Raw genomic sequence first — 15,835 nt, forward strand, 5'->3', positions numbered from 1 at the left:
TCATTAGACTTCAACTTGAATTATTAAACTCATTCTTCCTATTTAGAGAAAAATGCAAGGGAAAAGAAATTGTCTCACTGCAGATGACTTGCAGACCTGTATAAAAATGAGGGCAGAATTGGCATTCAAAAAATTATTGAGAAAAATGTGTAGAGAGATCTGAGCTAACTCCTCCTGGACATACACTCCAAATAGAGCAGGGTTTGATTATGTGATCCCTGCACGTTCCAGCTGAGACAGCACAAAAGGATCAGTAATAGATCTGACCTGGGCATTTTATTTCTAACCCTGGAACATCCGTAAGGGGTTGGCATGTTAATTGACATAACACAGTTCCTTTCCTGGTCTCATAAGGTCATTATCTCTGTGCTCCAGAGCACATCTTTGACAGAACACATTAGAGAGGAACATTCTGTACAGTCATTTCCTTCCTCTGCCAGGCTCCGCCCAGATATGTAACGAACAAAATCCATCTTCCAGGATAAGTGCACTCACTCTACCCTGCATGTGATTGGCTTATTCATATCTGTGCAAGATTTCTACAGGACTCTGAGCTTAAAACTAGATCAATCAGGTATCGATCTCATTCACACATAGGTACATATGGAGGAACATCACTGTTGACACTGAGACTTCAGTCTGTCTTTGTATTTAGATTACAACTTGATCTCCAGCACTTCATTAGGCATCATTCATTTCCCTTTGGAAACCCAGTGTCTTTAGTTTACTACACTAAAAATTTAGAGCACCAGATCTCAAAAACTTTAAATTTTTTTTGTGCACTCAGAAGTAACAGTGAATTGATGTCAAATTCTGCAGGACACAGCATATGTACTTTAATCCCCCTCTGTAAGTGATTGACACCAGCTATTAACACATCTTTTGCTGTGAATTCAACATTTTTTTAAAGTCCAAATGGTGTGCTAAAAATGCTGAATAGTTCTCTGATAGAGCAGATATCAGAGACAAATTGTACATAAATAAGACAAAAGGAAAGAACTAGAAGAGAAATGGAATCAGGCGCACAGAATCCGGCACACGGCTGATTTTGAGTCACTAAAGAAAATTATGCTTCTTTATTTTCAGATCGTGCCCGGGTACTTGGAGGTTTGCCAGATGTTGTCACCATCCAGGAGGGCAAGGTACAGTAAATTAACTGAAGCTCTACACAACATTCCAACAGCTTGAATGCCTTTCAATGATTGGAAAACATTCAACTTTTTTTTTTTTTCCTTAAAGATGCCATCTTTAAAATCTGCTACATTATTTATTTGTCCCCTGACTTCTGTACATAATTCAACAGTCTATCACAGATGGTTTTGTGTATTCAGGGCAGTGTCTTTTCTTAAGAATTAGATAAAAGTGAGATGACAATGTGAGTTGGGACTAAAACTACTTATATAACCAGCTCTTTAAAAATTCATGCACAGTGTCAAAGCTGGCTTTTAAATGGTGTAAAAGTAGTAAACCACAATACCTCTATTCTCATACAGACAAAGGGAGAAAATTTTTTCTATGCCACCAGGGTAAAGGAGAGAGAAGTCACCATAAGTCACTGGTGTTACAGTAGATTATATTAGGTGGGTTTTGCTGAAAGATTATTGTAAGGCACTCCCAGAGGAACATTAGTACTTGAGCATAGAACAGGTGACCCAGAAAGTCAGTTCTCAATCTCACAACCTTTTCCCAGCACACTGCTTCTACAAGTTCCTGCTTAATATTACTGAGACCAAGAATTGTCTGCTCTGCCACGAGCCGGTTTCTCTTCACAGTGTGCGCTAACACGGAAATAGGGCATGTGAATGTCAGTAAAAACCTGTAATGTGACAACTACAGCAAGGCAGATTTCTGATATTTCTGGCTTTATCTGGCAGTAGGTTAGCTGGGTTAAATGTATTTGATTAGAGGTTCAGCAGAAGTGTTAAGAATCTAAAATCTTGTTCTAAATCACTTTGCAATGTAAGATACAGCACAGCCAACAGATAATAGACTGCAGCAGTTCAGGGTAAAATGTGTTGGCATTACAAAATAAAATTATGTTTGATTAAACCTTTCTTTAAAGAATTGAGCAGTTTGGGAAATGCTACAGAATTAAGAAGCACTCATGAGCATTGTAACTGTAGGTAGAAGACACAAAGGAACAGAACAAATTAGCAGATTCTCAGCTCATCAGTGCTTGTGTTTGGAGGTGTGATTCCCATAATGCTTTGGTAGGGGGTAAATTTGGCTGGTTATTACCAGTTTTAAGCATTCACCTAAAAGAGAGTTGGTATGAACTTGCGTAAGAGTTCACTGAAGCAAAATGTGTAGTTTTAAAAGGAGTTTGTAGAGAATGAGTTGCAAAATCTTACCCAGACACATATTGTCCTTGAGAGCAAGGACATTTGTAATGTTTGAATAAATGACTGAATACTCACAGAACTCCGGGCAAATATCCTTGACCTTATGTTTCTTGATTCGGTAGATGATCATTTTGAGTAGAACAGAGAGTGATCAGGGAAAACAGAGCTTGTTTGAGTGGTGTTGGCTCATCTGTATATTGTTTGCATATATGCTGGAGAGAGGGGAATGAAGTTCTTCATTGTGTAATTCATGCAAATTGCACAATCATCAAGGATTTTGTAAAACAGCAAATGAGGTAGTAGAGGTCTGGCAATTGCAAGCTCTGATTGTGAATACTTGTGCAGCCATAACCCCAGGGCTGTATGAACAGATTGGTATCCCTAGACTAAACTTCCAAGCATATGTATATCTCAAATTCAAACTTAACATGGTGACTGTGACGCTATTTATTAGCTTTTTACATGTGAACTGAAGTATATGGATGAGAACGAATGAAGCAGTGTTTACCCAGTGTTAATCAAATAGTATTCCAGATGGCCTAAGAGGCTTCCACCAATAGACTTAAATGCTCTTCACCAGTGCGGTATAATTGGAAAAGGCTAAGTGTCAGTTCACATTAGGGAGGAATATGAGCTGACAGAGAATACTAGCATAAGTTTTGTGTCCAGCCGGCCAAATTAACCTAAGTGACTGTCTTAATGAAGGTCTGTGAGTAAATTGGCTTTATTTTTAAAAGGAGAGGCTTAGGATTTTGACAGGCACTTTCAGACAAAGAAGCAACATGTAACATCCTTCTGCCAGAGGTAGGTGTCCTCACAGCTAGGCAGGAAGAAAGGAACAGGTTCCCCTGGCTGAGCTGCTTCAATTCTCTCACCGAACCGTCCATGAATGTGTGTGCTACTATGCAAGAGTAATGGCAATACTTAAAGTACAGTGGCATATTTCCCTCTGCCACTTGTATCCCATTCAATACAATCTGCAGTCAAAGGCAGAAAAGATAGTGAGGGGCACAAAGGGTCTGGACTTGCAGCTGCTGGTGGCTCCAAGTGCACGTCTCAATGCCCCAGATCCAGGAGTACATCACACACTTTTTTTACCATGATAAGGATTTTACATTGAACACAGTATTATAACCAGGGGGTTCAGTGAGTAATAAAGATATACATGTGCAATCTTTTGCTCAAAGGGTAGAAAATCTGGAACAGACAGGTGGAGTCACAGTGAACAATGACTTCTCCTTGGCTAAGGAATTACCTTCCAGAAAATCAAAGATCTCACCATATACATAGTGAATTATAAGATACATCTCTGCACATTAGTAACTGGAAAATAAATAGAGTTGGGAACATCAAGAGGAGCACTGATGTCAAACATGAGCTAGTGATGCAAGGTTAAGGAAAATGTAGCTATTTCAGGGAATGATTTAGAAGAAAAGAGTCATCACTGCTGCTTGAATCTCTTTGAATTAAGGAGTACTGACAGAACTTCAAATACCTCAAGTTTGAATGATGCCACAAACAGAGTTTTCTGGATATGGACATCAGCTCATTAACATTGTCGTGGAGTGGCAGCTGGGGCCACTCAGTGCTGATTTCTTGCTTGCTAGAGAATCAGAAGACAACAAAGGAATACCAAGCACCTAAAGGTGCCCATATGCAATGCCTGGCTAAGGCTAAGGACATGTCTGTATCAAGAGTGATAAGGAAGATGGAAAAATGTAACACCTATTATTTTTTTTCCAAATTATTGTTTTTCAAAAGATGGTCTGATACAGCAATCAAAACCACATTCACACCAGTGGTCTACGAGAGACAGCCCCATGTGGTCACCAGCTGTAGGTGCTGCAGGAAATCAGATAGAGGCCACTTCCACCATGTTGTAACCACCTCTCACTTGGAATCTGTCCTTCCCTGAATTATGTGTTCTTGATGGAGGAAAGACTTCCCCTTCCCTTTTGTTCTCATTTTAGTCCTTAGGGCAGACACGTGAGATTTACTTGATTTTTATTTTGTTCTCAGAGATATCAAAACCTTTTATTTTTATAAAGCTATCAGTTTTTCTGTCTGCTCATTTCAACAGCCTTCTGGGCATCTCTCTTCTGTCCCATCTTCCACCATCACACTATCAGATAATAAGCAGAGAGTTAAAGGGGAAGTAGCTAGGTAAATAGATTTCTCACTGTGGACTTTTATCTTGACAGCCTATAGGGACAACAATGGGAGTGCTCTTCAGTTGTCTCTATTTTTGACACATTTTTATAAAAATCCTTTAAATAAAATGGAAGAAAAACTTGATTCCAGTCAAGTGGAAGCTTGTCTATTCTTTTTGTATCACTGAGTACATTCTTAATGAGTCACTAAAGACCATTTTCTCTGCAGTAGAAGTTCTTCAACTTCTAATCAAGAAAAAGTGAGATTTTGAATAGCATTTTAAATCTTTTTAAAAGACCAATGTACTATTCAATACTTACATATAAATAAATTCCTTCCTGAATAAAGCTCCAGAGAAAGGCCTATGTACCACTGCAGTGTCATGTGAACTTCTTTCACATTTGACTCTCTACGTGATATTCACTTTTGCAAACTTTCAAGGGTATTCCCATGGTGCTATGACCAGAGGCTGGGATCATTTATATGTATCAATATCTCCCAAACATCTCCTTCAGTTTGATGGCACTGAATTCAGCCCTTAGGAACATTACTAACATCAAAGGGAAATACCAAAGAATGAGTAAAGCCTGTATTGATTTCAGTTAAAAATAGTTTTACAGGAGTGCATAAAACAATTCAAGTTTGTTAGAAGAGCTGTCAGGGCATAGTTTAAAAGGATCTCAAGTTAAACAAAATATTTCAGGGACACGTTGCCCTTAGTTATTAAAAAAAGCAGGCACACTTTCTTTACTCATGGAATAAAGATATAGTGAGCTTAATGGGAATAAAATCTGAACAAAATCTGAACAAAACCATTTGACAGTTCATCAAAATCTCATTTCAGATCTAACACACAAATGCCAATTTTATCTAATTTTATCTAATTTTATATTAAACAATATGCATGGAGAAAGCTCTGCTAATGATTACAAGAGAAGAAGGTCCATAAAATATTGAAAACTTTTAATGGCATTTTTGAATTAACTGAGTTCCTTCTTTTCCTTTATGATACAGAAGACTGGCATAAATTATTGATTACTGATGATGGTATGCATCCATTTACTAAAAGCAGGAAGCTAAATGGGGAGTTGGAATATTCAGAGAGTGAGGCATTAAAGAACATAGCAAATATTCACTGACTCGTAATTCCTTTGTACTTTCTCTACAGGCACTTAATCTCTCCTGCACTGTCTGGGGAGATCCCACCCCAGAGGTCTCATGGCTGAAGAACGAAAAATCATTTGTATCAGATGCTAATTGCATCCTGAGATTTGAATCTGGAAAAAATGTCAGCTTTTCCATTTCTACTGTGTCCACACACGACTCCGGGAAATACAGCATTGTGGTGAAGAACAAGTACGGTACAGAGACCAGTGATGTCACTGTAAGTGTGTACATCCCTGAGGAAGAGAGAGAGCCTGAGCAAGAAAAACAGAAATGAAAGCATGAATTTAAGATGAAAAGACAGAAGTATGGGGGAGATTTTGGATGATAGGTTGACATAATCAGTGTGTGTAAATGGCTTTCTGCTTTAGCAGGCAGCCTTGGATTTTTCCATTCACTTCACTTTTGCTTCTAGTACACTTATTTGTGCCAGGGAAAACAGGGCCAGTTGTGTTCTAACGTAAGTCCAGCATTTGACCCTCTCCCTGGAGCAACTGCAAGAAAAGGGTCAAGAATTGTTTCGGTGGAAGCAACTGATGAGGTAGATGGAAAGATCAAAAACGATTGAGGCATTTTTGAGCAGCAGTTAGGATCTATTCCAGCTTTGGAAAAGTAGCATAGATGGAAAGTGCTAGATCATAGAGAAATTAGTGCTGTTTTTTGTCTGTATTGCTGTGTTAATTTAGAGAGGCCCTAAAATGGGTGTCATTTACATCCTGAAATATCATTTAATCTGCCCAAATGGGGTAAAAGTACTGTAACATAAATGAAGATAAGGTTTAGGAGGCCAGGATACTAATATGTGTGTGTGTGTGTATGTGTGTGTGTGTCTGTGAAAATGTATGAACTCTCCTCTATGTTCACAAATAAACTGAATTCACTTCTTTCCTTCTATCACAAGCTTGTTTCACTGTCTTGTTTTACTAGTCACAGCTCTGGTAGTTGTACACATTATCTTAGTGTCTTAATGCTTTCACCACTTACCTTTAGCTTCTCTTTAGATCCCTGTTAATCTTCACTTTGCTGTTTATGACAAAACCCACAATGTCATCTCTTCACACCTTTCTGCCCAGACCTTCACTACTTCACATCTCAACTCAACAAGGTATTTTTGCAAATTCTGGCACAAGAGTAGTCTCACACTTTTTCAATGGACCTGCTCATGAATTGTGATTTAAGAATGTCAGGTAAGTATTTTGTTAGATCAAGATGTCGGTTAATTTCATCCAAACTTAACACTGGAGATCCAGAAATAACATATTTTATCAAGATCTTTTAAAGCTACAGAAAGAATCTTCACTGCAACAGAAGAAGTGTGGTTTGTTTTTTTTTTTTTTGTGATAAAAATGTTTCAGAGAAAAAACGTTTCTCCAGATCTTTGAACACACTTCCATAGATTGAAAACCCCATGTCAGCTATTTTACAGTGCCACTAATTATTATTCACAGAGGAAAAGCAACAGATCCTGCTGGACATATATAGGATATATATATGTGACACTAGAGATATATATAGGATAGGATCAGAAGCAGTTATCAGCCCAATTGCTAATTAGGAGTGCAATGTCCCACGTCTATAAATCTCTTCATTACTAGTTTCACTGCAGCACACTTCTTCACATCAAACTCTAAAGAACTAACACATATATTTTCACTGTAAGCATGATCTGTGCGCACCTTTCACATACTTTCCCTTGTTGTTTTTGGCTACTGTGACTGCAGACATACTGCTGTTTCCCAGGGACTCATTTTGGTGCAGTACTGGCATTTCTGTGAGAATGCTACTATTAAGTGTTGTACAGTTAATGCTCACTTAAACCCTTTCCATCTGAGGTTTACTGTCAGCTAGCATTAAAAGTGAAGTGGAAGCATGAAGGAATTCTTGATTCAGGTAAAAATAGATTCAATACAGTTATCAATGGTGAAAATGTTGATTTTTGCATTTTTTAAATATTTTTTTAAATCAGTTTCTATAAAGGGCTAATGATTATGATTTAATCTTTAAAAAAATGATCCAGATTTAGATCAGACTTTTAAATTACCAAAACATGTTACCATGTGCCTAACTTTATGCACTAATAGTATCACCAGTATCAAGGAACGTGTTAAGTTTATTTGGTATAAATCTTTTTTCTTTCACAATAGATTTTGACATTACAGGGATTTTTAAAATGTATGTAAAGATGTTTTCAGCATTTCACATGAACAGTGTACATGTTCACACAGCCTTATCTCCTAAAATGGTTAAAACTCAAGTATCAAACTTGATGACATTATTGCAATTTTAAGGTTTACTTGTGTACTTATGTACATTATTAATCTCTTATAAAAAAAAGTTCAGATTATTTAGTCACGGCAGCTGCATGTCAGACAAAGTACTAGAGCTTAATTTTTAAATTTCAAAATACAATAATGAGAAAATCTGTAATTTGATACGCAGCAAACTTCCTGAGTTTAAAGAACTCAGAAAAATTTAAAATAAAAAAATTTTAAATTATTTGATAATTTTGCTTAGTATGACATGAAGCCAATTGAAGGATGATATGCAGGTCACTCCGTCTTTATCCCTTGACATATACCTTAGAAATGAGTGTCACAGCTCTTCCATCCTCCAGTGTGCAAACAAGAATATGACTTGCTCTTTAACTGATAACTGATGTTTATTACTTAGTATTATAATATTTTTAATAATGGTTGCATTTTGGCAGCAGCTTATTTCTACTACTTTATTTTCAAAAAACTGTCCTCTTGCTTCCCTCCTTTTGGCAGAACTGCCAGGGAACAAAAGTGGGTCACCTCCCAGGTAACAGGCTGGATTTTGCTTTGCTTTGCTTTGCTTTGCTTTGGCAGATGTGTCCCTGAAAGTTAGAGTAATAGCTGCCTCGAAACGTGCTGCTGCCAGGGATTCAGTTGTGGTGGTTTCAGACTGAATTTGTGATGTATTCACATTTCTCGCTTGTGCACTTTTTACTCTTGCTTTGCTTCAGGTGATTGTGATGCCTGTGTCAGGGCAGACTGACACAGTCCAAGGACACAATCAAAATAATAAAACCGTATCTAAAAAGAAAAAAACAATGACAAGCAAAAGGAAGGAAGGAGAAAAGAAAGGTAAGAGTGCTTTCACGTTTATGGTCTTCTATTCCAATGCAAAAATTGTTAAACATTATGGAGTCCACAGTCTGTGCCAATCAATATTTCATGGGTCCCAATCATTCAAGTTTACAGCACGCACACTTTAAATCAACAACAGATGCAAAGTATTAATTGCCAGGTTAAACCTCAGTGAAAGTGGTTTAAATCAACATTTTAAAATCACCTTTTCTACTTCCACTGTGGATTCTCACCTTGACTCACCTGTATAATTAAAGTTTTTTAAGTAATACTTCTAAGTTTCTGAATTCAGGGGAAAGACTTTGCAATCACGTATACATACACAGGTAGTGTTATTTTCCATGTTGAGACTCATTTCAGCAGCTGGGCCTTTGACACTTCACCCAAAAAAAAGGTCTTGCTGATTAAGAGGTCCTAAATGCCTGAGTGTTTTAGAAACTCCTGATTATATAGCCACTATTTGAGATTAATCAACTATTCTCTTTTAGCTTTATGTCCATATAGAATGGTAAAGTTGAAATTATAAGCAACCATTTTTTCTCCAATTTAGAAAAAGGGTGGAAAACTTAAAAGTTCTCTAGTGATTCAGCATTCTTGTATACTACAGATTTTTACTGTTCTTTTACACTGTTACTATATAATCAACGTCCAAATAGCAATTATATACTTCACGACTTCAACTCTCTCATGAAGAACATTTTCGCTCCAAATAAATTTTAAATTCCAAGATTATCAGAACATGTTTTACGTACTTTTGCATAAGTATTTTTTCTTTGTATACATGTCATATCATTGCTGACAGAACAATTAATACTATTATGCACTCCCCTTTCTGCTCCTAAGGTAAGAACAAGTATTCTACTGCATTTCTTTCCTCTCATGCCTTATGGGTATTGGCAGACGTTTCTGAGCAATCCTGTAAATTAGGTGACTTAAGTGTGAAACAATTATTTACATCTGTAAATGTTTTACAAGGATCTACCTCATAAAGATTTTAATTAAAGACCATAAAGACTTGAGCTTGGTTTTGGTGCCATAAAAAGCAGTAACATTAATTGTGATACTGAATCTGTTCATATGGGTATGGGAAGAGGAAAAGAACATGACAAGGTCGTAACCAATGTGAAAAAAATGTTGCTGACAGAGTAAATACAAGGGAAATTTCATTACTTCTCCTAAATCAGATTGTGTTAAGCCTCATGTAGAAGAAATTATTGCTACAGAAGAGACACCTGATCCAAATGAAATCCCTCCTGTGGAAACAGAAAAGGATACAAAAAGCAACAAGGGAGCATCAAAGAAGACTAATGGAAAAGCAGGGGTAGCACCAAAGAAGACTGATGGAAAAGCAGGAGTAGCAGAAATGGTTCCTCAGCCCACAGAAAGCTTGGACAAGCAGGGAAAGAAACCAGTGGAAAAAGCAACCTTGGGTAAACCCCACTGAACCTGAACAAAGAACATGATCTTGTCATGAACTGGATAATAAATTCAAGCTGAGATTTCAGGAGTGGTATACTAGCCACAATATTTTAACACAAAAGTTTATTAGTGGGCTTTTTTATAACATTTGTATGACTTTCTAACTCTAAATGCATAGCAGATGGGCACTTATGTCTCAATACCATATAATTGCACTGCAGGAATTTCTAAGTATCTGAATAATGATTTATGTACTGACAATGTGAATTTAATTACTAAAAATATCCATGATAAGCAAAGTTCATTAGAGTGGATCCTGTCCAGAACTGACAGACAGAACTGACATATTTACTACCAAAAGAATGTTGGTATCAGTTATGACACAGTTATGTCAATGTGTTACTTGACATTTCTAGGTCATCACAGCTTGAGGCAGACACTACTTACTTTTTCAAGGAAATGATACATGAAGTCATAATGCCATGTGGGCTCTACTTTCCACCATGACCGCTTTGGCCACAATGGAAGATCCCCAGAAATGGAACCATCTCCTATGGATGCAGGGGGGCCATAAGTAGGTTTTCTTTTGATCCAAGTTTCTTTCATGCAAACCTGTTTCAGCAGGTGGACCAGGATGACATCTGGCCATTTCTCATCTCCAAGACTCCCATGATTGCTTTTCAGTCCACTCCACTTCATTAATTCCCTCATGGCCTTGGTGAGTTACTCTGGATATGGCATTCACCCATAAAGTATGAGCTGTCCCACATGTTCATTTTCCTACACACTTTTTGGCACAGCACTTATATTTCCTCTAAACCCGCTGTCCTTCTTCCCCTCAGTGACTCAGCCCAACTGTACCTCTTATTCCACTCACTTCCACTTCCATCAGACCCACTGCTTTCTTATAAGAGAGTGTAGCTTCATGGTCCATGTAAGGACCATGTAAGGAATAAATACAAGCCAAGAATCTCTGCTGTGCTCATTCACATTCATTACTGCGTTCTTTTACATGTTTATGTACTGAGGATATAGGAAAATATGACTCATTTGGAGATGCTTAGATAGCAGAGTTCAAGCTGAAAAACAAACCAATAAAAATAAAGGTCAGAATTTATTTTGTTACTATGCAAACTGAGTTCAACTTTAAAGTGACCAGAAATTATTAAACATAAGAGATGAAAATAAGATATTTTAATTACTAGGAAAATATTCTTATTGATTTCAACTCTTAGGAGGCTCAATCATATTGTATTGTCTTTTTCCAGATGGATTATTGATGAAAGATTACTGAATTCCGCTGGTATTTTTAGGTGTTGGATCTATCACAAATGTGGAAATATTGAAAACATGAGAAATACCAGTTTCTAATCCATCCTAATCCAACTGTTAGCATAAAAAAGCAAAGAATCTGAATAGCATGTAAATGTATAAAAGTTGAAACACTGATATCTCTGATGAAAAAAAATCTATTTCCTTCTAGTAGAATTACAATAGAATTCTATTTAACTTTTTTTAAGGATGTAAAATGCAACAGAAAAAAAATCAAAATACTGACTGCTACACAAAATGGTGGAGGAAGAAACTTAAATACAGACTGGCCTACAGCTTAAATACAGACTAACCTACAACTAGAATCACCCTATTAAATTTAGGTACTGTTTGACACACAGAGCTTGATTCAGTTCCACATCACATCTTGTTCTACATATCTATGTATTACAGCACAGCAGTGAGTGACATAAGCATAGGTCTCACAGAGAAATACAGTAAGGAGCATTTCCATGGTAGGAGACTTTCAAAATGGGAACCCAAATACATGTAATTTTTCGTGCCACTGTTACAGAAAAGAATAAATATCCAATCATCATGACTAGGCTTCGCAAATGAAGATTTGAGAATAAATATCCACAGATGTGCAATTCCATCGCCCCGCCAGAGTCTGGCCTTTCAAAAGCAGTACAAAACTGCAGGTTGTATCACACAACTCCCCTTTGCCATGGCAATTATTTCAACCTGTCTTACATCTCTAAAAATCCATCACCTCTTACAGCTCCTTCGGGTTGAGAGCCTGTCTCCCACAAACACCTACGGCAGTGTCTAAGTTATATATAGAACAGACAGTACCACTGAGAGCCTGATCCAATTCCTGCAAAATGCCACAGGGGTCTTTTCATTCATTTTAATAGAAATCAAGCTAGATCTCAGAAGAATGTTCTAAAAATATCCCAAATCTCAGATTACAAAGCCCATTTTGCTCACTGTGAAGCCAATGGCAGATCTCTCTTTTGTGTCAGCGTACCAGAAACAGGTCTCAGCTTTTTGCTAAAAAAAAAAAAATAAAAAAAAATCACTACTTGCCTGATATTTCAACTGAAACTTCTGGAAATACCTTAAAAAATCTAAAATAAAATGCACTAGAATTTTGGGGGAGTTTTTTGTTAAATTTGGATGGTTCCTCAGAAAGCTGGAAATGCAGTCACATTGGTATTGTTCTACGGGAGTCTGTTTGCTATCCAGAAGCATGGTGTTGTTATGCACAGTAATAAGATAAACATTAAAGAATAACACCCCCCCTTTTTCATTTTGATTATTTAAGATGTAGTTGTTCACAAATGTATAACAAAATGTTCAAAATTAATATTAATGGAATTGTTGAATATACTAAAGCTTACTGTGTTACCATGGTTGAATAATTTCTTCCTTTTTTTTTTAAATGTATGATTTATATTTTATTCTCCATTATAAGTATGAAAAAAATGTTTCCGTTTCAGTACATTACATAATGATAGAATGCAAATTATTTCTGTAGCAACAGAATGTCCTATCAAACACACAGAACCATTTGACTACATTTAAACTCAGGCACTGGTTGCAATGTGTAACTGAAGTGCTTGTTCTGGTTATTATCTTATTTCTCACCTAAATGTTCCATTGCAGCAGGCATTACTCTTTATATTCAAATTTGGAACTGTTTTAAAAATTTATGTTCTTGTGTTATAACAACTGTATTTAACAGTAAGGGAAAGTGTTGCAGTAAGCGATATTATCTAATCACTTTCCAAAAGCACAAAGGGTGATTTTTGAAGATGAAAGAAGATGAAAAAATAGGCTTTGCCTTCCACTGCAGTAAAGACATTGTGAGTTCAGCTGTCCTTGAGTTCTGAGAATTAGTTCTGGATTTGTTAGCCAATTTTTGAGGAAGATCTGTCTGTGGTCTGAGATTGACAACCATAATTTGGTAATACATTAAGCCACAATCTTTGAAGCAGCTAGTTGCAAACTGAGATTAGCCTTAAATGAGTGTAGGGTGGACTTCTACTCTGTATTCTTGAACAACAACTACAAGGTCCATGCACAAACAATATTCTATTTAATCTGCACTTACACTGACCAGATGGACACCTGCAACAAATCTTTCCATACAGGTTTGGCGTTTTTTTGTCTTGCTAAAAGGGCATTAGGTTTTAATAATTGAAGCAAAATGTTGGTCAGGGAAAGGAGCAACAAAAGCTGTAAAGAGAAAACTGTTAGAGAAAATGGATCTGTTCCACAAGGGCCTGTAGAGATGAAGGTACTGTGAGAGAGATGGTGAGGGGCTGAAACCAATAGAGAGGAAGGAAGGCACCAGATTTGGTTGCAACCTTCTGATGAATTTTGCCCTTATTCCACTTCCAATTTCATGATATGAGACGTCTCTCTTGTAATCTCCTTCTGCAAATTTTCAAATGAAACACCTTTCCTTCCCTCTTTTCCTATCTTGCATCTTCTACCATCCATCGAATTTGATACTATCATTTCCATTTACCATTTCATCACACATACCAGCAGGAGCAGAATGAAAACTCCTACTTAATCAGGTTGTGATTATGGCGAGGATAAGGAACTTCTTAACCTCTTTTCAGGAGGCCTGAAATCCTATCATATCTATTATCAGAAAATGGTTTGTGAAACACCTGCTAATGACTGACAAAGAACCTGAGACTTGATCTGTGTGTGGTGGTTTAACCAAATACATTAAATCTACACACAAGTGCATCAACTTGTGGGACTATTGGTGTGCTTAAATATTTTGGTGGCTCGGGGTACAGTTCCTTACAGCCCTAAATTCCCTAATTTGCTTTGGACTGTTAAATGGAATTAAAAAGATAAACTAAACTAAATTGTAACATCCTGTCATACTGTCATTCTGATCTCAGAGGAGTTACTGAAAACACTCCTGAGGGATATGTGTTAGTCTAAGATGCAGAGCTAAGGAGTCTCACAGGTTTACAGAAGAAGATATGAGTCTAAAGAGCATTAAAGAAAAATAAACAAAAACAAAAAACAAAACATCCTGTCTGGTGGGTATGGAATGAATGACTGCTCTGGACAGCATTTCTGGGTTTTGTACAACCATTCAAAATGACGTAATAATAGCTCACCACTAATGTCTTGCTTTTTTTGCCTTATGTAGTCAAAGACTTTTTTGTTTTTAAACTGCAGTAATGACTCAGCATAAAGGCCATTTTTTCTTTCATCTACAAATGTTGGCAACATGTTGAGCACACCAGTGCAAGCTGGGGACTGGTGCTACATCTCTATATCTACAGCTCTTTACTATGTGCAGAACTATGAATTTTCTGAGACTTTACCAAAGCCATGCCTAGCACCCTTTATCCTCCCAGATCTGTGATTTACCCCGGCACTGTGCTGGAGATCTTTCATCATTTCTTGCCTAGCTCTAAGCAGCCTTTTCACACACTACTGCTGCTGGACATGATCTGGCAGTTAGAGAGCCGGAGAGCCACTGATTTATGCAACACACTTTCAAATTGCTTCCTCTCCATCCAAAAAGCCAAACCAATAATCAGTTGCTCTCATCACACCCTTCTCTGTCCTTGATGGGGAAAACAATAGTGACATTTGTGGTGAAAAGGCAAGATGAATGTAAATGAGGTGGCAGGGTACCTGTGGCCTGTAGGCCCTGTTTTAACCAGTGAGTTGTGGTTCAACAAGGACCACAAATCATGTATAGTTATAGAGAGATCGTATCTACACCACCACAGTGCATAACTCCACACAATCAGAAGGGAAACAAACCTCATTTGATAGATATAGCTGCGGAAAATTCAGGTCATTTAATAGCTTGATCGTAATCTATGTGTAAGTAAGTCTAAAAGGGTACAGAATACAAAAGGACAATACTGAGAGATGTCTACTTCTCTAGTCTTGTTCATCCAGAGATGACAATTTTGGAATGGTAAATATTACCTAGAAAGAAAATATTGTGGTTTCAAACAACTGCTCTTTTATTGGAAGCACCCATTCCAGGTTTCAAAGAGAAGAGTATGACTTACCACTTTGTTACCCCTTTTCAAGTAAAGATTTTTCTGGCTTATTTTTATAATAGGATCTAGTTTAATGTTGAAATTTGAGGACATATGATAGATTTAGCCCCTACCTCTTATCTCCCTGTGAAGAGAGTTGTCTGGTGTTGCAAAGGAGAATCTTCTCAACAAAAATCTCTTGCTATTATGACCAGCAAAGATAAGATCATGGAAACACAAATGAAAGTATTCTGTTTGAGCAATGGCTGATGTGGTTACCCTCACAAACTAAGCAACTAAGGTGCCAAATAAGGAACTCTGCAAAGCAGGGAAATGATCT

General features: G+C 37.1%; 1 protein-coding gene across 2 annotated transcripts in view; it reads left to right on the forward strand.

The window, feature by feature from the left end:
- The window catches only part of MYOM1 (myomesin 1), a 75,457-nt gene extending 65,175 nt beyond the window's left edge, over nt 1–10,282 (forward strand). Inside the window, exons 37-40 of one of the 2 annotated variants that reach the window (XM_027886324.1) lie at nt 1,087–1,142; nt 5,662–5,877; nt 8,644–8,764; nt 9,952–10,282. In XM_027886324.1, coding sequence (XP_027742125.1) covers nt 1,087–1,142; nt 5,662–5,877; nt 8,644–8,764; nt 9,952–10,211 — 653 coding nt within the window. In that variant the 3' untranslated portion in view covers nt 10,212–10,282. Of the gene's footprint in view, nt 1–1,086; nt 1,143–5,661; nt 6,558–8,643; nt 8,765–9,951 lie in introns of those variants that run through there. The other variant, XM_027886323.1, reaches the window with a different exon arrangement.
- The last annotated feature ends 5,553 nt before the right edge of the window (nt 10,283–15,835 follow it).

The sequence above is a fragment of the Empidonax traillii genome, unplaced genomic scaffold (assembly GCF_003031625.1).
Source record: "Empidonax traillii isolate 1590-97213 ecotype Southwest subspecies unplaced genomic scaffold, ASM303162v1 scaffold186:size1492175, whole genome shotgun sequence".
In the NCBI taxonomy this organism is placed as follows: Eukaryota; Metazoa; Chordata; class Aves; order Passeriformes; family Tyrannidae; genus Empidonax; species Empidonax traillii.